This window comes from Cololabis saira, chromosome 19 (assembly GCF_033807715.1).
Source record: "Cololabis saira isolate AMF1-May2022 chromosome 19, fColSai1.1, whole genome shotgun sequence".
Taxonomy (NCBI): Eukaryota; Metazoa; Chordata; class Actinopteri; order Beloniformes; family Belonidae; genus Cololabis; species Cololabis saira.
Genome location: NC_084605.1, coordinates 29,282,921 through 29,310,304, shown reverse-complemented (window position 1 = coordinate 29,310,304; position 27,384 = coordinate 29,282,921). Strand labels below are relative to the sequence as shown.

Sequence of the window (27,384 nt, the reverse complement as noted above, 5' to 3'; positions counted from 1 at the left end):
TTCTAAAATGTTTTTACTTCATGTGAGATGTGAAACAAATGACCATTTAACACAATTTAATAACAAACCAAAATCAAAGTTTAGTGTCTATAGTTTTTAAGATTAAAAAAAAAGGGTGAGAAAAAGCTTGTGGTATTCCATACAACTTGAGCTTTGTGTGTTTTAAATTTTTATTTCTGTAACAGACATTCTACTACAAACGTGCAAAAAATTCAATTTAATGATGGATAACTACATACATCCCCTTCCCCCACGCTTGATGATGCAACCTGCCAATATTGTCCAAAAAGGAAGCATCTCCAAATTGCCACTACTGTCTTATTTCTGGTATCGACCACCAGAAATAAGACAGTGTGAAGAATCACTATATTTTACACATGAAGGTTTTAGTTTTAATATTCATGCATTTTGGGCGGGTTAGTGCCACCATAAGAGTGCCATAACTGGAGATAACCAGAAAGCTTAAATCCAAACACCTGTGCTCTGGTGACTGAACAGAAAATGAAGGGATACGTCTATTGCTTCTTTAGGACCTGTGGTAACACATGAGGAGAAGATTAGCTAATGTTATAAGATACGATCCAGTAAATCGTTCAGTGGACTTCTGTAATGATAATAGTTTAAAAAATAATGTATAGTTTTTGTCTTACCAGGATGTAGGCAAATCAAAAGATGAGTGAGTTGTTATTCAAAAGAAAAGCTTGATGGTAGATCAGCTCCGCTGGCTGTGCTTAACCCTAAAATCCTCAACCGTCAACTAACAGTTCTAACAGTATTCAGATATACCTCAAACCAGGGACCGTGTTCAGTGAAGCTTTTGTGTTAACGGTATACGTAGCAATATATACAGTGTTAATTCATATCAAGGGCAACAAATTCAATCCATGTGTGTTTTTCCCAAGCCTCTCATCTAGTTTAATATTTGGGAAAAAAGTTTGCACAATTATATTTCTGATCTGCTGCCTGATCTAGAGCCGTGTGAAGCTGAGGTATGCCGTTCCAGATCTGGACTAACTCGGTCGACCGATTGTAAACTGGGCCACGTCTCATCTCTAGTTATATTTTCTTTCAAATACTCACATAGGGTTTTAGATAATCCCACTTACTAAGGTTAAAAGGTTCATACCATGTTTTTCTTCATTCATTTCTTTTTATTTTTATTTCTTTTAAGACAAAGCACAATTCAACACAAGGTGATTCAAAGTGCTTTACAGAGACATTAGAAATAAAAAGCAAGATTTATAAATAAGAACAATAGATAAAATCAGATAAAATCGGTAGTTTAAATATGATCACGTTTTGAAATTCAAGCTTAAAAGTACCAGTGCAGATTTTGAACTTATTATAATCATCATCATCATCATCATCAACTTTATTTGTGCAGACTTCAAGGTCCATTAAAAAACATACAGACACATAAAAACACTAAGAGAACATAAACACATAAAAACACCAGCTACAACAAGAGACACTCATACCAGTGTCTCCAGAACGGAGACTGATATCTTGTTGCACTGAGGCCGGGGTTAGCCAGCAGTTTATAATAGAGTTTTGAGACTCATCCAAACGACTCATAAATCTGTACATCAAGTTTCTCAGGAGTGCATGAAAAGAATTAATGCCTATGTTACAGAACAATTCACTTGCACTGCTCCTCCCTGGTTTTCTCATTAAAATTATCATACAATCATTAGATGCAACCGGTAGTTTGTGTAAGCTTGCCTTCTTGAACTTGACCTACAGGGGGCAGTATAGAGAGGTATACAATATGCTCTAAACAGGTTTGCCTTTACTTCATTAGAGCATGAGTGAAATTTCCTACATAGCATATTTGCTTGAGCATATAATATGCAACGTTGTCTATACAGATCATCATCATCAGACATTTGGTCTGTTATATACGTTATAAAGGTCCTTATCCCCTCTCGCCCTGCAGGTCATTACAACAATCTTTTTAGCATTATACTTAACATCGAACGCTATACCATATTCAGTACAGATATTCAAAAGCAGTTGAAACCCAGCACTGCTGGGAGAAAGTATAGCTAAATCATCTGCATACATCAGATGGTTTACTCGATTGTTCCCAACCATACAGCCAGTCTTACAGTTATTTAACTGCATGGAAAGATCATTCATATATAAATTGAATAGGGCTGGCGAAAGTAGCCCCCCCTGGCGGACCCCATTGCCAACAGAGAAGGGGGCAGACAACCCATTTCCCCATCTGACCTGCATACCCGCATAAATGCCAATATTTGGATAATGCTACAAGGCACAGCCCTTTCTTTCAGTTTTAAAAACAGCTTTTGGTGATTGGTGAAAAGACCCACAAAAACTTTGTCAATTCAGCTATTGTTGTTCACTGAGAGATGACAGGGGGGAAATCTGGGGTTTATAAACCCCTTAAATAGATCACATGTTAGAAAATAAAATGACCGGAAGGGTAATCGGACGGTAGGCCTTAAGTACAAAACTTAATTTATTTGAAAAGGCAAAAGTAGTGAACTCTGGTATTTAATTGAATCCATTCTTCTCTCTACCCATTGGAGGTTAATTTTGTTAGTGGCTGTCAAATGAAATTTATCCTCTATTTCCTCCAGCAACCCAACATAATCAGATCCAAAAAAGATCCCTTTCGGCTTCATCAGACCACAGGACTTGTTTCTTCATAAGCATCATAATCATTTTGATTTTTCACTTGCAAGATTCTGACTTAATTCTATGGATCAGATACAGAACGCTTTTCTCTGGAAAACCCTTCTCTGGCAGTCATCTTTGTGTAGGTGTGGCAGCACACCGCCTTTCCATTATGAAGGTAGATTTGTGTTTCTATTATTCAATCAAAAAAAATGTTGCTTCAATCAAAAAAAAAGTTCAATAATAAAAGCCTTCACTTCATTCAAAAAAGCATTTTCAATCAAATAATAAAAGTGTTTGAATGCAAAAAAAAAAGCATTCCTTTTCTTTGATTGAAAATGCTTTTTTTTATTGAAGTGAAGGCTTTTCTTATTAAACTTTTTTTTCATTGAAGCAACTTTTTTTTCATTGAATAATAAAGGCCGGTGCAATGGGGACTGGGTAGCAGTCGTGGCGTGGTGCCTCGACGACCCAATCCCCGGACCAAAACCCTCACAGTGGGGACATGGAATGTCACCTTGTTGGGGGGGAAGGAGCCGGAGCTTGTGCGTGAGGTTGAGAGAAACCGGCTAGAGATAGTCGGGCTCACCTCCACACATAGCTTGGGCTCTGGAACCCAGCTCCTTGAAAGGGGCTGGACCCTCCACTACTCTGGAGTTGCCCAGGGTGAGAGGCGGCGAGCTGGTGTGGGCTTGTTAATAGCCCCTCAGCTCAGTCGCCATGTGTTGGAGTTCACCCCGGTGAACAAGAGGGTCGCTTCCCTACGCCTTCGGGTCGGGAAAAGGTCTCTCACTGTTGTTTGTGCCTACGGGCCGAACAGCAGTGCGGACTACCCGGCCTTCTTGGAGTCCCTGGGAGGAGTACTGGATAGTGCTCCAACTGGGGACTCCATTGTTCTACTGGGGGACTTCAACGCTCACGTGGGCAATGACAGTGATACCTGGAGAGGCGTGATTGGGAGGAACGGCCCCCCAGATCTGAACCCGAACGGTGTTTTGTTGTTGGACTTCTATGCTAGTCACAGTTTGTCCATAACGAACACCATGTTCAAACATAAGGGTGTCCATCAGTGCACGTGGCACCAGGACACCCTAGGCCGGAAGTCAATGATCGACTTTGTTGTTTGATGTCGGCAATTCTAGAACCCGGTGGTGGACACCAGAAGTACAGGATGCCGTCAGACTGAAGAAGGAGTCCTAACGGGCTATGCTGGCCTGTGGGACTCCTGACGCAGTAGATGGGTACCGGCAGGCCAAGCAAGCCGCAGCTCAGGCAGTCCTGGAGGCAAAAACCCTAGTCTGGGAGGAGTTCGGTGAGGCCATGGAGGAAGACTTTCGGTCGGCTCGAGGAAATTCTGGAGGACCGTTCGGCGCCTCAGAAGGGGGAAGCAGTACTCTACCGGCATCGTTTATGGTGTGGGTGGGGAGCTGTTGACCTCGACTGGGGACATTGTCGGACGGTGGAAGGAATACTTCGAGGATCTCCTCAACCCGACTGACATGCCTTCCACTGAGGAAGCAGAGAGTGAGGACTCAGGGACGTGCTCATCCATCACCCAAGCCGAGGTCACTGAGGTGGTTCATAAGCTCCTCAGTGGCACCGGGGGTGGATGAGATTTGCCCTGAGTACCTCAAGTCTCTGGATGTCGTAGGGCTGTCTGGTTGACACGCCTCTGTGACATTGCATGGAGGAAGGGGACAGTACCGCTGGAGTGGCAAACCGGAGTGGTGGTCCCTCTGTTTAAAAAGGGGGACCGGAGAGTGTGTTCCAACTACAGGGGGATCACACTTCTCAGCCTCCCCGGAAAGTCTACGCCAGGGTACTGGAGAGGAGAATACGGCCAATAGTTGAACCTCGGATTCAGGAGGAACAATGTGGTTTTCGTCCCGGTCGTGGAACACTGGACCAGCTCTACACCCTCCGCAGGGTGCTCGAGGGTTCATGGGAATTAGCCCAACCAGTCTACATGTGTTTTGTGGATCTGGAGAAGGCATTTGACCGTGTCCCTCATGCCATTCTGTGGGGGGCCCTCTATTAAGGGCTGTCCGGTCTCTGTATGATTGGAGCAGGAGTTTGGTTCGCATTGCCGGCAGTAGATCAGACTTGTTCCCGGTGCATGTTGGACTCCGGCAGGGCTGCCCTTTGTCACCGGTCCTGTTCAGGATTTTTATGGACAGGATTTCTAGGCGCAGCCAGGGGCCGGAGGAGATCCGGTTTGGGAGACTCAGGATTTCATCTCTGCTTTTTGCAGATGATGTTGTCCTGTTGGCTTCATCAGACCGGGACCTCCAGAATGTGCTGGGGCGGTTTGAGGCCGAGTGCAACGCGGCAGGGATGAGAATCAGCACCTCCAAAACCGAGGCCATGGTTCTCCATCGGGAAAGGGTGGCGTGCCTTCTCCGGGTGGGTGGAGAAGTCCTGCCTCATGTGGAGGAGTTCAAGTAGCTCAGGGTCTTGTTCACGAGTGAGGGAATGATGGAGCATGAGATTGACAGATGGATCGGCGCAGCGTCCGCAGTTATGCGGTCGGTGTACCGGACCGTCGTGGTGAAGAAGGAGCTGAGTCGAAAGGCGAAGCTCTCGATTTACCGGTCAATCTACGCACCTACCCTCACCTATGGTCATCAACTTTAGGTAGTGACCAAAAGGACAAGATCGCGGATACAAGCGGCCGAGATGAGTTTCCTCCGCAGGGTGGCTGGACGCTCCCTTAGAGATAGGGTGAGGAGTTCGGTCACCCGGGAGGAGCTCGGAGTCGAGCCGCTACTCCTTCACATTGAGAGGAGTCAGCTGAGGTGGCTTGGGCATCTGTACCGGATCCTCCTGGACGCCTCCCTAGGGAGGTGTTCCAGGCATGTCCCTCCTCCCTAGGGAGGTGTTCCAGGCATGTCCCTCCTCCCTAGGGAGGTGTTCCAGGCATGTCCCTCCTCCCTAGGGAGGTGTTCCAGGCATGTCCCTCCTCCCTAGGGAGGAGTTCCAGGAATGTCCCTCCTCCCTAGGGAGGTGTTCCAGGCATGTCCCACCGGGAGGAGACCCCGGGGAAGTCCCAGGACACGCTGGAGAGACTATGTCTCTCGGCTGGCCTGGGAACACCTCGGACTCCCCTCGGAAGAGCTGGAGGAAGTGTCTGGGACGAAGGAAGTCTGGGCATCCCTGTTGAGGCTGCTGCCCCCGCGTCCCGGGAACGGATAAGCAGAAGAATATGGATGGATGGATGGATGGATGGATGGATGGATGGATGGATGGATGGATGGATGGATGGATGGATGGATGGATGGATGGATGGATGGATGGATGGATGGATGGATAATAAAGGCACAAATCTACCTTCATATTCCAGAGTTTGGCAAATGTTAGTGAAAGTCTTACAAGGCATTTCAGTCTTCCTATCTTCAATTTTTCTTTTCCTAAAGAAGTGGTTGAGAACACTTTATTTTCTAGCAATATTTAAAATATTAGCAAATAGAGGAGTCCATATGAAGGCTTGAAGATTATCTCTCTTTTTTTTACTCTTTAATTGAGGCAGCAATTTTAAATCTAGTCTTTGATGATGAAAAAAGTGTCTACATTTAAACGTGATTTCTAATTAATCACAATAAGATTAATAAACAGAAAAGAACACAAATGCAAGGCTGACCAAACATTTGCATGCCACTGTAATCTCTTATACAATTTGATTTCCATGAACTAAGCTTGACTTTTCCAAAAAACATATCATGAGCCTCATGAGCGATTTTAAAAGAGTGCATGTGGTAAAGTGGCGTAACATAATCGGAACTGATTCGTGTTTGATACACCTAATGCATTAACTGTCCAGTGATGCTGGATGCAGAACAGCGTCGTGGAAGGGGGCGTGGATCTATGATGACCCCGCTGACGATCCTCTGTGTTTTTGACGTACGCGGCTCTGTGACGAATGACAGGCTGGTGCGTCCGGCAGGCTTTATAAAGGCTGAGCATTGGGAGCAGAGTCATCCAACCACCTGTCTGCTCCTGCACCTCTCCCGTTATCACTCTCACCCACTCAGCAGCAGCAGCATGAACTCCCACAGCAACGGGAAGGTCAGCGCCGGCGTGGAGGACTTCCACCGCAACAACGGCTTCAGCGACCTCATCATCGACTCCAAGAAGTCCGCCGTGGTGCTCCGCAAGCACGAGACGTCCCGCAAGGCGGCCGAGGACGAGTCCCGGCTGCCGGCGCTGGTGTCCGCCTACAGCAGCATCCTGCAGCAGCTGGGCGAGGACACGCACCGGGACGGGCTGCTGCGCACGCCGCTGCGCGCAGCCCAGGCCATCCAGTTCCTCACCAAGGGCTACCACGAGACCGTGCACGGTGAGGACAGCGAAAGATGCCTGAATTATGGTTCTGCGTTAAATCGACGCAGAGCCTACGGCGTACGGTGCGCGTCGCCGCGTACCCTACGCCGTAGGCTCTACGTTGGTGTAACGCGGAACCATAAATCGGCCTTTACTGTGAGAATAAAAAAATAGTCAAAAATGCCAATGGAAAATGGCATTGAGCTGTTGAGTTCATAAGTTATTTTTTTTCTGTTTTACTACAAGCCTAGAGTCATGGCCTTTGAGGCACAAATATGTTTACTACAGTTTTCTACAGACTTTCTGTTTGCACTTTTGTTATTCCACTAAAAATGTGCACTATTACAGAATGGATGTTCTGCTTTCTTTCTATTGTTTTATATACATTTATACAATTTTAAGTTAAGCAGGACATGTTTCTGTTTAAGAAAGATTTTATTCAGTTCATTTTGTTATTTTGTATTAAAGTGAATTGCTGGATAATAATTGGTTTTCCATGTGTTCATGGCATTCAAAAATATGCATGCAGGTTCGAGTCAAATAGTTAAAAAAAGAATTTCACTCACAAAAAAAGAGGCAAAAAAATTCACCAAGCCAGGAAAGGTGAAGGTAATTGGGTTGGCCGGCCCTGCAGATGAGATGTCCCTTTTTTATTTTTCAGGGAGTTGGGAACCCTACTAGTTTACCTTCTCCATGGTGCTGAAAAATCGTGACACATAACCTGTGTTTGTATCCAGTAGGAGTTAGTTCAAGTTTGTCCACTGCCAAGAATAAAATAATAAAATTAGAATGAAATAATCTGCAAAATATCACCTGATGACTTCTGCAGGCAGATGAAGACAAAGCCAAAACTGCAGGATCAGCTGCTGATCTGTTTTTTTTTAGTCTCAGGCCACAAACTTAATTTTTTTTTTTTTACTTATTTTTATTTTTATTTTACACTCTTTATCCATGTTAACAGATACTAACAGAACAGGTGCAAACGTGTACAATGAAATAAAAGACATGAAAAGAAATAAATAATAATAAACAAAAAATAAAAGATGAGAAGAAAAATAAGAAATACAAAAGGTTAACAGGAGGTGTTCTAAAAGCAGAATTCTCAGTAGAGAACAAACTTTATAAATTTAAGCAGAAACTCGTTCAGGGATCCAGAAATTGTAGGTTGTGATTGCAACCATCAAAGTGTCAGCTCATGTGAATGCAGTGTGGTTTCTCTTGAAAATGTGCTTTTAAGAGACAGACATTGGATTTTGAGTTAAATTTATTTGTAGAAACAACTATTTTACTATAAAAATGTGACAATGTGGTGGATTTGCTAGTGCTGCTTCACAGTAAACCAGATATCTTTGAGTTTCGGAGACCTAGTTGATCATGTAAGACATTTCGAGGCTTCTTGAAGGAAATACTGATTTCTGAAATTTATCCACCAAATTAACGCACTTGTCACATGACACCTTATATGAGTCTATAAAGGAGCTCCTGTAAAAAGTGAAGTTTTTATGTTGGATTTTTAAATTAATGTTAAAAATGTTCCATCATGTGACCTTTGCTTAAAAGTACATTCATTAACAGGACTGATGAAGTCAACTGAATCACTGACGTATAAGAATGTTTGTATGTTTGTACCTAACAGACATCCTAAACAACGCCATATTCGATGAAGACCACGAGGAGATGGTGATCGTGAAGGACATAGATGTATTTTCTCTGTGTGAACATCACTTGGTTCCCTTCTTTGGAAAGGTACGGTAGAGCTGTACACGCATCTGTGTCTGTGGGCCTGACCAACCCAACAGGATTTATGTTATGTGCATTACAGTGTTATAAAAAAGTTGAAAGCATAAAAACAGCAAATGACATTGCATTGTTCAGTTAGTCAAGATGAGCTCTGTATTGCTAATGCTTTAACACCCAAACCTCTAATAATATGACCCCGCCGCCCTCTCGCTGCAGGTTCACATCGGGTATATTCCAAACAAAAAAGTGGTGGGACTGAGCAAGCTGGCAAGGTAACGCGGCGCGCACGCACCCTCACACACTCACTGTCCCTTCCTGCTGTCACTGTGGCTGTATGATTCTGGCGTTAGTGTCGGGTGACTGGGTTCTTCTGTTATCTCAGTGCTTTGAAATGGAGGCTTAAAGTCTGAGCCCACTGGCCATCATCTAGTCCCTTCATCACTCACACTCGCAGATACAAGTGTAAACTCCATCCGCACTCGAACCATGAGAAAATCCCCTCGGACCTGTGGGAATCGGCAGTTATTATCACAGCCTCTTTGTCTGTCTCCTTCACCGTCTTCCACACAGTCCAGTCGCGGCAGATCTGAGCACACAAGCCCAGAGTAGCTGTTAACAGAGTGGCTGTGTGTTTAGGTGAACTGCTGTTGTTGAATCATTGCATGGCAGATGTTGAGAATTCTGTAAGCTGAATGATTCAAAGATCAAGAGTCTATACAGTGGCCAGATAAGAAACCATGGGTCAGGGACTGATGCTCGTCTGTGTTTATCAAAAGATTAATCATTACACTTCATCTCTAATGGGTCCTCTTTGTTTGTGCTCTGTTCTATTTTTTTCAGGATTGTGGAGATCTTCAGCCGGAGGCTCCAAGGTAGGCAGCTATTGGAAAGATGTGCAGCTGTAATCACATATAAAACTAAAATCTGGTCAAATCAGTTCTATTATATTTATGTGTTGAATTTTTATTACAATCGTATTCTCAGTTCAAGAACGTCTGACGAAGCAGATTGCCATGGGGATAACTGAGGCCCTGCAGCCAAAAGGCGTAGCTGTGGTCGTGGAAGCATCGTGAGTATACGCACACACACTGATACACCCATAAATTACTGTAATATCGAACACCAAAAAGGCTTAACAGTCATAAATGCGTTAATTTTATGAGTAAGTAAAACATCCCTGCTCCTCTCAGTCTGTACCCCAGTCTTTGTAATGTCATACTCTCTCAGTGTATAAACAGAATTTGATGTGGAACAATCTGTGGCGTTACCATTTAAATGCTTTATCTTCAGGCAACAGATTTTCCTCAAAGTCTGTGAAAAATGTGCAGCTGCATGCCTGAGACATGTTTGTGTTTTGCAGGCATATGTGTATGGTGATGCGTGGTGTCCAGAAGATGAACAGCCGCACAGTGACGAGCACCATGGTGGGAGTTTACCTCGAGGACCCCAAGACCCGAGAGGAGTTCCTGACTCTTGCGTTGCGCACCTGATAAACCTCAAACTCCATTCAGTCCCGGGTCCTGGCATGTAGTACCGTGCACAAAGCTTTGGAGTGACTGTGGGTCCTCATGTGACTTTACTTTTAAAACCACACAGATCAGTATTAGAAGACATAAAGTTGCAGCAGGACCTCCAGCTCTTGAGTTACACTCAAAACACAAAAGCCTGTAAGATTTCAGTCCTGTGGGAAAAATCCTCAGATTGAAATCAATGTGAACACAAGATACACACTCGTGCCTTTTGTAGATATTTTACAGTCTTACATGTCATTATAACATATGAAAGCTCAATGCAATATTGTAATGTGACAATACTTTTGATGGTAATTTAATCTGTGCTTTTCCAAAGTGTCACTTCCATACAATATTATTGTATTTAAAACCTGAAGATTTTTTAAATTTAACAAACTATGTGTCATTTATAAATACATTTTTAAAATATTTGTCTTGTATAACATTTTATGATACAGGTCAAAGTGTTTGTATCGTACTGTAGTCCAAAGACTAGAGATGATGAGTGGATGAAAGATCAATAACAATGGTATCATGTGTTCTGAAGAGTCTTGAATAAAATCAAATTCAAATTATGGAAGTTTTTTTTAGTCTTTCTCTGTAAATGTCAGTCATATCCACTTGAGTGTTTTATAATTGTCAGGGTTTCAATGCATTGGTCAGTTGGTGAACTGCAGTCTTTGTTACTTCTAGTTTGGCTCAAACCCAGAAGTTACATTGACTGCCTTTGGTTGGCCAGATAGCTGCTGCCAACTCTGCTACGTTAACAGCTCGACATCCTACACGTGGGACACAGTCAACAGAATCAAGGAAGAAGACCGCAACTCAGTTAAGAAAGGACAACAGTGGAAGGCATTCAGCATATTGCAATATTTCTTCTTGGCAAGAAGATGTTTTCCTGCAAACACACGTTCCATTTTCATTCAAAACTGCTTTGAATCACATGGCTTTGGTCCCTGAAGAAAGTTTACACTCTTTACTATCCATTAGTACAATTAGGGCTGTTTAAAGTCTGGAACCTTCTTTAATTGACATCTAACAGACTGTCAAAAAAGAGAAGCACTTTTGTGTTGCCGCAAACCTCTACATCAATGTCAGTGGTTCCACATTGGACCAGCAACTGCTGTTCGTCACCCCTGGCACCAGCCCTTTTCAGGGGGTTGTGAGGAACCAGAACCCAATCACTCATCAGCGATGTCTTGCTGGAAAAGCATGTTTTATATAAAGTTCAATGCCAGACAAGAAGTCTACAAGTACAGGTCCTATAATGTTGTGAGATCATCAACATTTTGCACTTCACCTGGCATTTGCTTTAACTTCGTGGTTAAGCTGGTGTACATATATTTATGTGAACAGTATGGGGAAGACAATTGCTACACAGGGATGATATCTAAAAATCCTTAAATGCACCACTTCATACACTAACAGGCTGAAGCTGCAGCGATAGGACACAGAAGCTAAAAGAAACCAGAATTATATAACCAGCTTCTGCCCTCTAAACTAAAGTACCTCCCTGACTGTGGATCACAGCAGCTTGCTCTGCTCAACTGTCCTGGATTCAGTTCCACTTCCTACATCCAACCATTTAAACTCTGTACACTACAGTACATTTCCTACAATAGGAAAGATTGATATAATGCATCAATGCCCGACAGAAGGCTTTTTAGATAAAGACTTTGTAAAAATCCAGTGGACACAGTGATTTAAGGCCTGAGGCAGAGCAAGCCCTTTAAATATCAAAGGGGGAGGCTGTCGTCAGAGAAGCCTGTGAACTATAACCCTCCTCTCTGACAGCAGATTGGAAGCTGGGAGGGGGGGGGTCACAGCTGACGGTGAGCAGACAGATTCTAAATATGATTATGTCAGGGTAAACTAATTATTACATTCAAACGAAATATATATATGTGCGTAAGAGGCTAAAATTATGCTTGCTTGTGCCTGCAGGCAGAGATGCAGAAAATGACCCAGTCAAATCTCCTCACACTGGGAGCTTTAATTCACACACATTCAACATTTATTGATACAGAAATCAACATGCTAAAACGCAAAGAGTCTTAAACTTTAATTAAAATCTGGAAAATGCCTTAAAGCAGTGACTTTAGAAACAGCTGAGGGTGCATATGGAGACAACACTGCTTGCCTGTGTATGATAACCGGGTTAGTTTCAGAAGTATTATATGATGATATTTAATAAGAGGCAAGCCAAGTCCACATCTCTCTCTTTCACAGTCTGTATTTCACTCAGTGCTGCTCTCTGAGCAGCACGCTGTCACACAGATGTCTGCTTGTAGTTCTTGGTTTCCAAAACTTTCTTTCCACACATTGCGCAGATTCCTGGAGAAAGATCAAATGTAGGAGGGAAAGAGAGAGGAAATTGAAAGCATGTTTTTTTTTTTTTTAAATAATCATTGAAGTACTTTTGTTTCAGTTGTTAAAACATTTTTTAAAGCAGGTTTATTGTTTTTTATTATTATTGACACCATGAGGCAGGTTTAAACTTTCAGATGTGTTGCCTAATTCTAAAGGAAGGAATATTTTGGGATTTATTTTATTTTATTCTACTTTTTGGTGCACAAGTCCTCCTTCCATTATTATCAGAAATGGAGTCAAAACAGAGGAAAATGTTTTAAGTGTTGCAGCAAAGTTTACTTTAAGGTGCTTCTATGATTTTTTTTTGTGTTACTTGTAGAAATAGCTTGGAGTACCGCCTTCATTTGTTTATACTGTTTACTACTGCAGCATTAACTGACCTCATTTTCAGCAGCCAGTTCGCTTCAAGGTTCAAAAAGACATGCTTTTTGAGATGTTATTTGGATTTCATCATTCACCCTAAATACAGTACAGAGTTGTCACCCAAACAGATTTTAAAATCGATCAAACCCATAAGTCTAGATGTCTGCAAATACTCTTCTTATGCAAGACTGTAACTTGCTCTCTGATTTTTGATGCTATGAAAAACAAAAAACTAAATTAATATCTAAACCTCTGCTTCACTAATATTTTAATGATAAACAAAACTGATGTTTCACTGTTTTATTGCTTTTGCATCCCCACCGCAACCATACCAGCATAGTAAGTGCAGGCTCCACCAGCAAACGACTAATAATTTGTTTCTCTATGGCACAACTTTGTGCATTTATTGATTAAGAATACAATTAATCCTCATGTATATGACAAATCATGGGTATTTTGCGCTAATGCATGGTATTGCCGGTCTGAGGCATCAGTTTAAAACAACCAATATGATATTCTTTTTTAAGACATTAAAAAAGAAAAAGAAAAAAAAAAGAAAAAACAACCAATATTGATTATTTTGCAGCAGTGATACCCAGCAATACTGCTTGTACAGCTCCAGTCAAATGAATGTGCTAAATGCCAGTATTCAACCATCATAGTTTTTTCCTCCATTTAAGAGCTGCTTGTCATCCCTTGTAGCTAGTTTGGGCATAAGTGAAGGCAGATCTAGTCCCAACAACTGACTCGTGGGAAATTCTTTTTTTTAATGTTTTTCAATATTTTCCAATGCAGGTTTCTTCAAAAACGGAATCATATATCTCTAACAGTACAGCACTGGCTGCTGACCACAGCCCTGCGTTAATATGATCTCTGAGTTGCCTGTAAGAAGGCAATTAGGTCCAATATTTAGGCCACACTCATTTAAAAAAAAAAAAAAAAAAAAGCTTTGTAGATAACCAGCAGTTTCCTTACATTAAAGACAAAATAAATGCCAATAAAAACAAGGTAAGTGTAGCAGTCTCACTCTAAACTGCTATCCTGTTTTCAGAGAACCCCCTGCACATTTCTATAAGTAAATGAAAACACAGCAGGACTAGAAGCGAAAACCAACTACTGGTGAGAGACTAAAACTACATTCTAATATTTGAGTGGATCACAAAAATAATGACCTTTTTTTCTCCACTTTTTGCACTATGGGCCACCCATTGTGTGTAAGATGATACCTTTCTTGTAGGCGCAGCCCTGGCAGTAATGTGATCCAGCCTGATGAACTGAGCTCTTGCAGATTCTGCAGATAGCAAAGCCTGTCTTGCTGTAAGGGTCAAATCTGGGGAAAAAAAACAAACAAAACAATAAAATGTAGTAGTGCTGCCCAGCAATATCCGTTATATCAGCACAGCTCCGGTTAATAAATAAGCATGATAAAGATCAATATTCATCCATCAGAGAATGTAGATCGGAAACTACTTTTCCTTTAGATTAAAGCAGATTGATGTATTTCTTCACAAGAATGAACTCACCTGGCTTTCCTAGATGTCAACATTTTGTTTTCATTTAGCTTACGCCCTCCACTCTCTAAAGCATGAAAAAAACAAATAAAAATCATTAAAACATCATCTAAGTATCATTAGGCACATGATTTTATCCAGAAATGAAAGAAGATTGATAATGCTCATCATTAAAAAAATATAAGACATTAAAAAAAGAGCCATAGCTCATCTGCATAAGTCACAGAAGATGACATTGATAAAAGATGAACAGAAAACTGGGCAACATAGTGGCTGGAGGCAGAAAAACCTCTCTTGGTTCTCTTCATTGTTACATAACTTACATAATCTCTAAGCAGAAATGTATTTCCAGAGCTACAGTCTTGGTTTATTTCAGTTTAACAAGATAAAACATTGCAACACATTTAACAATGACGAAAGAAAACTCAGATTAGTGGATAATAAAGCACTTGTGTGTGTACTGTACATTGCTCAGCAGTTCACCAGATCAGCTGGTTGTCTGATATAAGATATTTAATCTTTAGCTCTATATTTAGGAGGCTAAAACAAATAAGAATACTTTGTTTACCATTTTTGGCACACTATATTAGATTAGCATTAGATTTAGCAGGAGCAGAAAAAGGATTAACAGATGTACACACAGATAATTTGCTGTCAGCACCACTGATGAGTCATATTTTAAGGTACACTGTCAAATGACCTGATCAATATATCCCTGCCAAATGCTGCTCTATTAACTAACTCCTGTGATCTGGCTACAGCCTCAATCCTCTTAAGAAATTACTTCTCAGCTCCAGTTTTTAACTTAGACTATCTGTTTTAAACTAAACTAAAGAACTGGTGGTGGATTTGCAGAGGTGTAATAAATCCCCCTCGACACCGGTGAACATCCAGGGAACGGACCTGGGTGTTCACCTCAACAATAAACTGGACTGGACTACTAATTCCTCTGCACTCCACAAAAAAGGCCAGAGCAGACTCTATCTGCTTAGGAGGCTGAGGGCTTTTGGTGTGCAGGAAACACTCCTGAAAACATTTTATGACACTGTGGTGGCATCAGCCATTTTTTACGGAGTGGTCTGCTGGGGCAGCAACATCACAGCTGCAGACAGAAGGAGGCTGGACAAAACCATTGAAAGGGCCGGCTCTGTCGTGGGCTGCTCTCTGGACACAGTGCAGGTGGTGGGAGAGAGGAGGATGATGGCTAAGCTGTCATCCATGATGGAGAAGGACTCCCACCCCATGAAGGACACCATCAGAGCGCTGGAGAGCTCATTCAGCGACAGGCTCCTTCACCCTAAATGTGTGAAGGAGCTACAGAAGTAGGAATGGGCGATATTTTACCGTTCACGATATACCGTCAAAAAAATTCCCCATGGTAAGAATTTGTCATCTTGGGGTAAAAACGATAAATTCCTGTTGATGACGTTTTTGTGTAAAACCGGATTTATGGTTCTGCGTTAAATCGACGCACAACGTACGTGAAGGAAGGAAGGAAGGAAGGAAGGAAGGAAGGAAGGAAGGAAGGAAGGAAGGAAGGAAGGAAGGAAGGAAGGAAGGAAGGAAGGAAATGAGCCAGAAAGAAAGAAAGAAAGAAATGAGCAAGAAAGAAAGAAAGAAATGAGCAAGCAAGAAAGAAAGAAATGAGCAAGAAAGAAATGAGCAAGAAAGGAAGAAAGAAATGAGAAAGAAAGAAATGAGCAAGAAAGAAAGAAAGAAATGAGAAAGAAAGAAATGAGCAAGAAAGAAAGAAAGAAATGAGCAAGAAAGAAAGAAAGAAAGAAAGAAAGAAAGAAAGAAAGAAAGAAAGAAAGAAAGAAAGAAAGAAAGAAAGAAAGAAAGAAAGAAAGAAAGATAAATTCCCATTGATGACGTTTAGTAGCATTTAGTATTCTTTTAGAGCAGTGATTTGGGGGCTCCAAAGACTGAATGTGGTGATAGATTTATAGTTACAAAGGTGGAGTTGGATTGGTATTTTTTTTATCGTCATTTTTACTGTTATCAGGATAAATGCCAGAAATTATCGTGATACATTTTTTAGTCCATACCGCCCATCCCTATACAGAAGGTCCTTCCTCCCTGCAGCTGAGACTACACAACCAGCACTGCTCACAGTAGACCACATACAACCTGACAATAAATGTACATACTGGAAAATAATGTGCAATATCATTCACTGCAACGTGCAATTATGTAAATATCCATCTGTTATCTTATTTTATATACCAGTATTTATTATTATTATTATTATTATTATTGTATATACCAGTACTGTTTATAGTGTGTCATACTCTGATATTATTATTATTATTTCTATTGATGCCTCTTGTTTTGCACTATCCCCTTTGCTGCTGTACACTGCGAATTTCCCCGCTGTGGGACTAATAAAGGAATATCTTATCTTATCTCAATCAATCAATAACTTTATTTGTCCCCAATGGGTACAAATAAAGTTATTAATATCTTCTTAAGGCAAACTATCTCAAGGAAAACTTTTAGTCTCTACGCCAGAAAGTACTTACACTCTTCCAGTTGCTGTCAATTCAGTAAAGATGTAATGATATATTGATGAGAAAGCCCTAATGATGGTTTCACATCACTGTGGGTCACCAAACCTCACCTGTTGTATTCCGAGCTCCATCCTTCCAGGTGTCAGGAGTGATCACCTTTCCGAGCTTCTTTTCACCTGAAACGGCAGGTAACTCGTATTTATCAGATACAAATGCCACACTCAGGTCAAACAGACACCGTGTAAACCATAGACGTGCATGACGATCACAACAATAACAGTATTTAGCTTCATACACCGCTAGCCGGCCGGAGAACACGACCAAAAACTGGCTGACGGATTTAAAAAAAAAAGGCAAAAATACATTTAACGATTAAAGACAACCATACGTACACTTCTCGCAGACCATATTTGCGCTGCGTTTAATTTTAGGGTGAAAATTGAATAAAAAATGACGACGAGCATTAGATCGCTCTGTTATTGTAAACTTCCGGTCGTTCCTCTTACGTCATCGAGGTCCCAGTAACGCGTCCTCTGATTGGTTAGAATATTATATTATACCACGTTACCACAGATTAGTGATAATAATAATACTCTCTCTCTCTCTCTCTCTCTCTCTCTCTCTCTCTCTCTCTCTCTCTCTCTCTCTCGCTCTCTCTCTCTCTCTCTCTCTCTCTCTCTCTCTCTCTCTCTCTCTCTCTCTCTCTCTTGGAAATGTTAAATGTTAAATGGAAATATTAATCTTTGACAAATACATATTTCATGAATATGTTTAAGAACAATATTTTGAAAACATATTATTTCTTCAGCTAATAAAAGTTATATAATAGTTATATAATTAAGTGAGACAGATTTGGTCGTTGCCCGTATACTAACGAATGTCCGGCCATGACTATACCCATTCCTGTAGTTTTCGTTGGCCCAAATTGTGCTTTGACCAACAACATTGAGCCAAGATGAGTGTGGCCCGAGCACAGATCCAGTAGACATGGATCAGTCCTTCATTTTCTTTGGGTTGCTGGGCCATGACTGGCCTTCACAATATGTTACTCATATAACATGAACCCAAATTTGGCCAAGTTCATGAAGGTCAAGACTAATCTGACCCAAATAGGATTTACATCATCCAAACCAAAGTGCCCAGATTAGGCCCAAATATATCTGTTCTGATTTACCAAGTGAACATAACACAGTTCTGTTAACAGAGAACCAAAAAGCAACATGATATGTGTGTGTGTGTGTGTGTGTGTGTGTGTGTGTGTGTGTGTGTGTGTGTGTGTGTGTGTGTGTGTGTGTGTGTGTGTGTGTGTGTGTGTGTGTGTGTGTGTGTGTGTGTGTGGATAGATAGATAGATAGATAGATAGATAGATAGATAGATAGATAGATAGATAGATAGATAGATAGATAGATAGATAGATAGATAGATAGATAGATAGATAGATAGATAGATAGATAGATAGATAGATAGATAGATAGATAGATAGATAGATAGATAGATAGATAGAATAGATTCATGCATTCACCCCTCACACCCAGGACAGTCTGTTTGAACTCCTCCCCTCTGGACGGCGCTACAGACTCAGAGACAGTTTCTTCCCCCAAGCTGTTGCTCTGATGAACTCTCATCACTCATAGAGTCTCAGAGTAATCAATTACTGTGCAATAATAATAATAATAATTCACTTTTTTTATTGTATATATTAATAAGAGCCACTTTTGTCTATTTATTATTTGCTACTATGTAAATCTTGGTACAGTGAGCGAAATAACCGGAATCAAATTCCCTGTCTGGCATGTTAAAAGTAAGCACTTTGCAATTTCATTACACTTTGTGAACATTATACGATAAAGAGAAAAAACAAAACAATTCTATCGCTTTATTTGATATTCATTCAGTCATTCGGCTTTTATTTAGCCAGGCAGGTCATTAAGGACACATTCTTATTTACAATCACGGCCTGGCAAACGACAAGGACCACTTGGGGGAAAAGGAAGTGGGCTAGGGCATAGACATCATATAGAACACTATATTCTATATGTTCTATATGATGTCTTTGGGCTAGGGAGTAAAACACAGTAAAATTGTAGCTCTACAAAGGTAGAAATCCATTAGGTAGCATTTTTCGACGGCGCAGCAGAAATCAGCAGAACACCGGAGTGGGCGGGGTCAGCTGGTGACGTCAGCAGGAAGTCCTCCAGAACGTCTTACGTTTCTCCGTGTTTACGGAAACGCGGAGGGAAGACCGATTCATCGATTCATGGTCCAATTCTTCTCGTTTGCAGGTCATTTCAAACTCTTAACCCGATTTAATCCTATTTTTTCAGCTCCACTGGTCTCTTGTTGTAGATAAGTGACACTTTAATCATGTGGGACCATGAAATCCGAGCCATGGCGTCCACTCACGCCATCCTGGCCGCCTCGGTGTTCATGGCCACCGTGCTGCCCGCGGTGTTCGTGCAGGGCTTCTCCGTGTACGGCTCTCACCTGCTGTGGCTCTACCTGGTCTCCGGGACGGTGACGGGGGTCAGTGTGGCGCTGTTCTGGCTGCTGGGCATCACGCCGCCCACCAGGAAGCACACGCTGGGATACAAGGTGATGATGGCAGGAAGACACTGTTGGACCCAGGGTTACACCTTTCAGAAAAAGAAATAAGGGACACCCCGATTCCAGCAGCGCAGGCGCCAAAAAAAGGGACATCCCCAAAACTTCTAAACTGCATAGAAATTTATTTATTTTATATAAAAAAACAAAACGCTTTGATTTAAAGTTTAAAGTGCTTTAATAGCATTGAACTTGCATGACTGTACAGACAGACAACCATACTAGCAACTGAAATGCTATGTATGTCCCCATCAGCCAAGATGTAGAATATGGTGTAAAAGTTAATTTATTTCAATAATTCAATTTAAAAGTTGAAACTAATAAATGTACATAGTCTCATTACAGGCAAAGCAAGATATGTTAAGCCTTTATTTGTTATAATTCTGATGATTGAATTGTTTATTGATTTCATAATATATTCTAATTTTTTGAGATTCTTTTGGGGGGGTTTTCATAAACTGTGAGCCATAATCACCAAAATTATAACAAATAAAGGCTTGAAATACCTCACTTTGCATGTAGTGGGAAATAATGCATTTATTTCACCTCACGTTGAATTTACTACGAATGAAGTTTTGCAATATATTCAAATTTTCCGACCTTCACCTGTATATTATGACATCAATAAATAAGAGCATAATATGTGTCTGTATTGGTTCAATACTGAATGCAACTTTTAATTCCCAATTACGGAACAATTCCGTATTTCAAGGGACGGGTGGCAACCCTAGTTGGACCTGTGGTGCTCAAGTCAAAAGTCTTCATTAGTCTTTTGCAATGCACGCGTCTATGTCTTAATCAACACAAACACTATTTAGTTAGCGTGTCAACAAGTGGCTTAATGTAAACGCTCTCTGAAAAGAAGTCATTCCCATTTTAACTCAAATCTTTTTGTTTATTGGCATAATTTCACAAAAAGGTGATTCTGAAAAATATAACATTTAATAGTTAAAAAGAAAGCCTACTCTATATGGAAATCTATATGGTTATTTATCTAGTAAGTGAAAAGATATATAGGCGATACCCCCAAAATCATTATATCTATTGGGACTGAATGTATTTAAAAAATAAATAAATAAAATTACAGTGCTGCAAAAAGACAAAAGTCTATTTGTATTTTTCACTGATCACAGAAACCATACCTGTTAAAGTAGACTGTTGAGGTTTAGTGTTGCATTGTAAGTTTAAATTAATTCAGAAAATGCTGCTTAACAAAAGGTCTATTAAAATATCTTGGATAAAAAAACATTTTTAATGTAGAAAACGTGAGGTGTATGAAATATCATTTTTCATTCAGACACTAATGTCTGATTGTTTCAAATAAATGTAATTCTGATTTGTATAGACATGAGCAGCGCCTTGTTAATACTTAATCTTTGGTTGCTCAGTCCAGTTGTTTTCATTAAACTGAACATTTTGAGCCCAGACAAACATCTATGTTTTTATCATAAATTACTTAGTGTTTGCTGTTTTACTATATTTGTGTACTTAGTTTTTTTTGGGGGGGGGTTGTTGTTGATTTGTCCTAAACTATCTTAATTTTTTTCCTTTCTTCAGCTGTCGAGGCTGTTTCGGTCATGTCTGTACTTCTTCCTGTCATGCTTGTTCTTCCACACAGTGGTCGTTCTCTACGGAGCGCCGCTGATTGAGTAAGTCATCGTTGTTAGCCCCTAAGCTGTGGAATAGCCTGCCACCAAATATTAGATCTGCTCAGACCCTAGAGGTTTTTAAATCATCTTTGAAAACGTATTTCTTTTCATTGGCTTTTGGTGTACGGTAAATAGTGGCCTACATCTGTGAGAAGTGATTGTGCACTTTGTGTGTCTGTTCTTTGCTGTCTATTTTGTATTACTATTTTATTGATAATCCTAGTACATTAGTGATTTCATTGTTTCTGCACTTTGTACTGTATTTTCTTTTGGTATTGTTCCATTTTAATTTATACTGTACAGCACTTTGTTAGACCTAGGTTGTTTTTAAATGTGCTATACAAATAAAATTGACATTGACATTGTTGTTGACCAAACGCAGAGTCTGGGTGTATGAATAAAATAGAAAAAGCTATAAAAATGGACTGTGGGGGGATGAGTTGCTGTTTCTTTGTATGGCAACATTTAAACGAAACAGTGGCAGCCGATGTAACAGAAAATCACCAGAAATTGATGAAAAGAGGAAGATGGACTAATAAGAATTCAGGGTTTCATTTTATTTCCTTGTTCTTTTTATCATTTTACTTTTCAGAACTTGTTATTACTCCGGTTTAAAAATTTGTGTGTTGTTTTTCTCTGCCAGTCATTCTTGTGTTTGAAAAACCGAGTAAACATCTCACGTTTTTCAGGTCTTTTTTGGAGACGTTTTCACTGGGTGTGCTGCTGACCTCACTGACCACCTTGAGATGTCTCTGTGTTCTCGGCCCCAACATTCAAGCTTGGATACGAGTGTTCAGTCGACATGGGTAAGTCTGAAATCACATTTTTCCCTGCTCTCTGCCGCTTTGCTACAGAAATGCATCACAGTTTTCTGTTGCCCTGTCTCTGTCCTCAGAGCGATGTCTGTGTGGGACACCTGTCTGCAGATTACAGTGGCCTGCACACTCATAGGAGCCTGGATGGGAGCATTCCCGATACCGCTGGACTGGGACAGGCCTTGGCAGGTCAGCAAATCTTGAAAAATCTTCTGATAAAAAATGTCTGCTGTGTGATGTCATATGCAAGAACAATTCACATGTATATCTTCCTTTAGATTTTTCTGTGAGGTTTGATAACTCAGGTGGGAGAGAGAGTTAACAAGCTTTTGTGTAAGGTCGTAAATTGCTCGTGAATGTCACCCGCTCGTGTGGAGCTGTTAGTTTGTCTGATAAGATCATTCACATAATCAATGACCATAATCAATTCCCTTTAAAATCGCGTTACTGCAAACAATTCTTCTCTTGGTATTTCTCCACATCACGTTTGTGCTTTTTGATCATTTAGCCTATGGTGACAGGTGAATGGTTTCCCATCTGTGTAATGCGAAAGCCGTAATAATAGAACCACAGATTCATCAATTTTAACTTGCTCTGTGAATGATTTAAATATTTCTGCTTATTACTAAGTAAATCAATACGATGAGAAAAGTCAGTCAAAATGCAGCACATCTATTATTTCCCCCACTACTTCTATTTATCTACACCTCAAGACTAAAGACTAACTGTAGAAGAAATTGGTTTCTTAAAGATGCTTCAGAATGAAAAGGTCGCATTTTGCACAATATCTGTAAAAACCTTCTTGTGCATTTGGATTATTTTAATCATCAGATTATATTATGTTAATCTTCAAAATTGTGCAGTGTAATGTTCATGTGAAATTTAAGTTGGAAGCTAAAAGTGTGTTCCTACTGACAAACGGAAAGTCTTTCAAAGAGATGGGATGTTTTTGAAGTACAGGTACCTGATTTTGATATTTAAGTTCCCAGTAACTGATTAGTCTTCTGTTATGGAATGGTTTTGGTATTTTGTGACATAAAGGAGAATTTTTGGATTTGTTACGGTAGAGAAAGACTTTAAAATGCTTCATGTAAAAGGCAGATTAGAGGTGATTGGATGACACTCTTGTATGGTTCCACCTTTTTTAAATCAACTAAATATTATTTGAAGGGTTCATGAAGAAAGTATGGTTGAATTCCTCTTTATGTTTTCATCTGTTATATATGATCACGTCTCTTCTTCTCGCAGGTTTGGCCTGTTTCTTGCAGCCTGGGTGCTATGATTGGCTACCTGACCGGGCTTGTTGCTGCTCCCGCTTGGATCCACTACCATCGCAAGCAGCTCACGTACAAGTGCAAGTGATAAAGAGACGTGGTTAAATGTCTCTGTTTGTATTAATGTGTCCATTGGAATTTTTTATGGATTATTTATTGGGAGTCTTTGTGCTGTGGGCAGCCTGCAGATCATTTAGTAAAACCAAAAGACATTGTTCTGTATGCGGGATGGCTGAACCTGAGTAGTTTTTTTTCTTTCCCTGTAAATAAAGATTTTCCTTATTGAGATTGAGCATTTTCTGTGGTTTTATTTAAAAGTTGAGACTTCATGAAACCTGCAGGTGGTGCTGTTGGATCACCTCCTGTCTGTGCCTTATTGTGCACGCTTCTATTTTATGTAATAAAGTGAATGCAAACTAATGAGTAATATGGGTTGGATGGTCCCTTTATTTAAAAAGTTCAAGGCAAAACATAAACTTACCTAAAAGCTAGATTCCATGTTTGCAGACATTTTTTACTGATGTTTCTGATGTCATTCTGCACCTGAAGCCTGACTACTGATGAATGCTGTTCCTTTTTAAACAGCCATTAATCTTGCTGCAACTCTGTTTCGACACCCTCCTCCCGCCCCGGCTCTCGTTCTCGTTCCACCTTTTCAACATCCTCAGGCGATCATATTGATTCACTTTCATTTTAGGGACATTAATTTTCCTCCTTTGGTGTTGTTGGGCCCGTATGTCTTCTGCACCACAGCCTCGAGTAATGATGTAAATAATTGTAGGATGTTTACTGCAGACAGTTGTACACAATTTAAGAGATTATATCTGAGTAAATCAACACAGGTTATCTTTGCTGTTTTAGAATCTCTGCTTTTATTCTGAGTGGTGGTCAGCGACTCAGCGCACACCCTGGGGCAACGCTGTCCAGGCGCCCTGTGCTTGAACTCTTACATAAGATTGTTGCCAGGGAAAAGCCGGGAAAAATAGCCTTGTAGGGAAAAGGAGAAAAAAGGGAGAGCCTTTTGGGAGACCAACATATTCTTACGATACCAATCAACACCTTTCTCGTGCTTCAGTCTCACCCTCCAACCCATAAAATTCAATGTGACCTCCCATTGTTAACGCTGTTAGTCTTGGTCTTCATGCTTTTTTTTTTCTTTTTAATTTTCCACCTCTGCTTTGATAACGTCGGTACCCTTTGGTGAACAGAGGAGCTTGCAAGTGTTGCCCCCGGAGAGTATAGGGTGTAACTGAGCTGATTTCTCACTCTGATTTCAGCTCCAGCAGCATTACAGTGTGAATGTACTGTATATTTTTAGGACAATTTGGATGAGGCACACGTGGTGATGTCTGTGTCTCTTTTTTAAAACAAGTTATTGATGTTCTTTATAGGAAAAGAAAAACAACAAAAATAATTGGGGTTTGTTGTTTTGGGGTTGTTTTGTTCATGTTTTCAATTCCATTTGTTGTACTTTCATCTTCCAGAGAAGAACAAGACTACTCACACACACACAAAAGCTGCTGCTTTAGAAATTGCTCTCCTCATTCAGTCTCAGAGAACTTTATTTATTCATTATTTGTTCTCAGGCAGTGCTATTGTGCCAGGGTATTGTGAGAAGAGGTGATTTGTCACTCCCAGCCCGTCCTCTCCCCTCAGCCTGTTCTGCAAGGCGATTGTTTTATGCATATGTTTGCTCTTTGCAGATTTCTACCGAGGCAAGAGAACATGAGTGGTGGATTGTGAACTAACCCGGGTTTTCCACTTTCAGAGGTGGCCTGTGTCCGCACAAAACAAGCCGGATTGATTATTTTTAAAGGTGGTTTTGACAAGATTGTTCATGCTGTTGCTGACGGCAGCGGAAATGATCTGATTCTTTTGGTTTCACAATCTGTATGTTTAATGGAAGGATCAGTACGGCTCCTCTCAACCATTACACTATTCCCAGCTGATTTCAGCAAGATCTTTCTGATTTACACAACCAGCTGAGCAGTGAACAGCAAATTCACAAACTTAGCTGATACCGGAGGTTGATTGTGGAAGAAGACATTGTAATAGACGATGGAAACTTAAGCACAGCATCATCCAGATAAGTGCATCAAACAGATCGGAACAATAGCTTGTCTATTATAGGCTGGTAGGCCTATGTGGTCCAATCAGGTGCCGCCACACCTGAGCACCTTCAAACAAGGTCACATACCGAAGTACAGTCAGCAAGCATCACCAAAACACCAAAAGCATAAAATACATCAATCAATGACCATCGAATCCAAAGGTATAATCATTAGAAAGGGAGGATGATTATACCTATAAAGTGTCAATCTTAGATAGCAATCAATTTAAAATATTTGCAATGAGGGAAGAGAGTCACACAGCAAAAACCCCATCTAAGTGTTCTGATCTCATACAGTACAAAAGGGAGGATGAATGTCCTGTAAAAACACAAAGTACATCAAAACTTATCATGAAGAGAACATCTTAGAATAAATAGGAGTCAGGCCCAGTCTCCTAATAGACCCAATTCCTGGAGAAAGGAAGGGAAAGGAGAACTGGTCAAATTCAACTCTCAAATAATTTAAAGATTAAAAGAGGTGAATAAATATACATATACATATATATATATATATATATATATATACATACATATATATATATATATATATATACATATATATATATATATATATATATATACATATATATATATATATATATATATACATATATATATATATATATATATATATATATATACATATATATATATATATATATATATATACATATATATATATATATATATATATATATATATATATATATATATATATATATATATATATATATATATATATATATATATATATATATATATATATATATACACACATTACACAAGTTATACATATAGATACTGGCTCTTGTTATTGTTGGGAAGTGTGAGGGAGGAAACTACACATGATAAAAAACCAAATCATAACACAACACTCAAAGGCAGTTCATCATTCAATCCCTTAAGTGCCAGTGTTTGTAAAGTAAAAATCCAGAAGAGCTCTCCACGTTTTAGCAGCAAGTCCAGATTCCCACCCCTCCGTGGAAGGCTGACTTTTTCAAGTCCACAAAAACGTAAAGTTGAGATGTCATGTTTGTTCTCGTTGAAATGAACAGCCTCAGGATAGTTAGGCCCCCTCGCCCTCGTTTTCTTCACTACCCCTAAATTTTGCGCGTTCCCGTGAGGGTAGTGGTGTCTCAATTTCTCTTTTCACCTAGGGGGAGTGGGCATAACGAGGGCGAGGGGCCCCTTCACAGCGAGTGATTTCACATGCTGACTTCGCGAGCGAGGGGTTATAAAAATTTCCCAGAATGCTTTTCGTCGTCATTTGCGGACTGAATCCAAAAAAAAACATGGTGGACATTTCTTAATGAATAAATCAATATTTTGAGTTAGTTTCTGCATAAAAATGTGTTTTGATTACATTTCTAGCGAGAAATATATATTTTACTTTCATAATATTTACTCAGTGAATGTACATAATCCCTTTTTTGTCCGTTGTTCACGAAGAATCGCGACGGAGTAAAGGCTGTTAGGTTACGCCGTAGGCTACGTAACTTACGCCGTAGGCTCTGCGTCGATTTGACTCGCCGACCGAGAGCAAACAGGCAGACTTGTCTCAGATTGTGACCAAGGGAGCAAGCATTTTTTTGTGGGAAATAGAGAGAAATAATCCTGTGACTCGTCAGATTTGTTTTGGATGTTTCTGATATAATAGTTTTCAGAAACCACAAAGCTGTTATCTGGGTCATTTACACACTTTCAGATAAAGCTGAAATGAAGATAGCGGAGCTGTTTTATGGTTCCGCGTTAAATCGACGCAGAGCCTACGGCGTAGGTTACGCGGCAACGCGCGCCGTACGCCATACCCTACGCCGTACCCTACGCCGTACCCTACGCCGTACCCTACGCCGTACCCTACGCCGTAGGCTCTGCGTCGATTTAACGCGGACCCATAAGCTCCGGAGCCGGCAGGCAGAAATCTCTACATTTTCAGAGCAAATTTCTTAACAGGCGTAGCTACAACTGTTAGA

The 27,384-nt window shown here is 40.4% G+C and overlaps 3 protein-coding genes across 3 annotated transcripts; 2 read left to right on the top strand and 1 right to left on the bottom strand.

Moving 5' to 3' along the window:
* The first annotated feature begins 6,627 nt into the window (after window positions 1-6,627).
* Window positions 6,628-10,764, top strand: gch2 (GTP cyclohydrolase 2). Its single transcript, XM_061708689.1, has 6 exons — window positions 6,628-6,973; window positions 8,594-8,703; window positions 8,914-8,969; window positions 9,538-9,569; window positions 9,682-9,766; window positions 10,058-10,764. The coding sequence occupies exons 1-6, from the start codon at window positions 6,679-6,681 to the stop codon at window positions 10,185-10,187; spliced, it is 708 nt and encodes a 235-aa protein (XP_061564673.1). The 5' UTR covers window positions 6,628-6,678; the 3' UTR covers window positions 10,188-10,764.
* An 864-nt stretch (window positions 10,765-11,628) lies between these two features.
* Window positions 11,629-17,482, bottom strand: cript (cysteine-rich PDZ-binding protein). Its single transcript, XM_061707956.1, has 5 exons — window positions 17,355-17,482; window positions 17,073-17,138; window positions 14,465-14,519; window positions 14,168-14,271; window positions 11,629-12,542 (listed from the first exon to the last, which is right to left on the bottom strand). Exons 1-5 carry the CDS (start codon window positions 17,368-17,370, stop codon window positions 12,478-12,480), a joined length of 306 nt encoding a protein of 101 aa, XP_061563940.1. The 5' UTR covers window positions 17,371-17,482; the 3' UTR covers window positions 11,629-12,477.
* A 1,676-nt stretch (window positions 17,483-19,158) lies between these two features.
* On the top strand, window positions 19,159-23,589 carry pigf (phosphatidylinositol glycan anchor biosynthesis, class F). Its single transcript, XM_061708075.1, has 5 exons — window positions 19,159-19,554; window positions 21,121-21,212; window positions 21,902-22,018; window positions 22,108-22,216; window positions 23,276-23,589. The coding sequence occupies exons 1-5, from the start codon at window positions 19,327-19,329 to the stop codon at window positions 23,387-23,389; spliced, it is 660 nt and encodes a 219-aa protein (XP_061564059.1). The 5' UTR covers window positions 19,159-19,326; the 3' UTR covers window positions 23,390-23,589.
* Window positions 23,590-27,384: the final 3,795 nt, after the last annotated feature.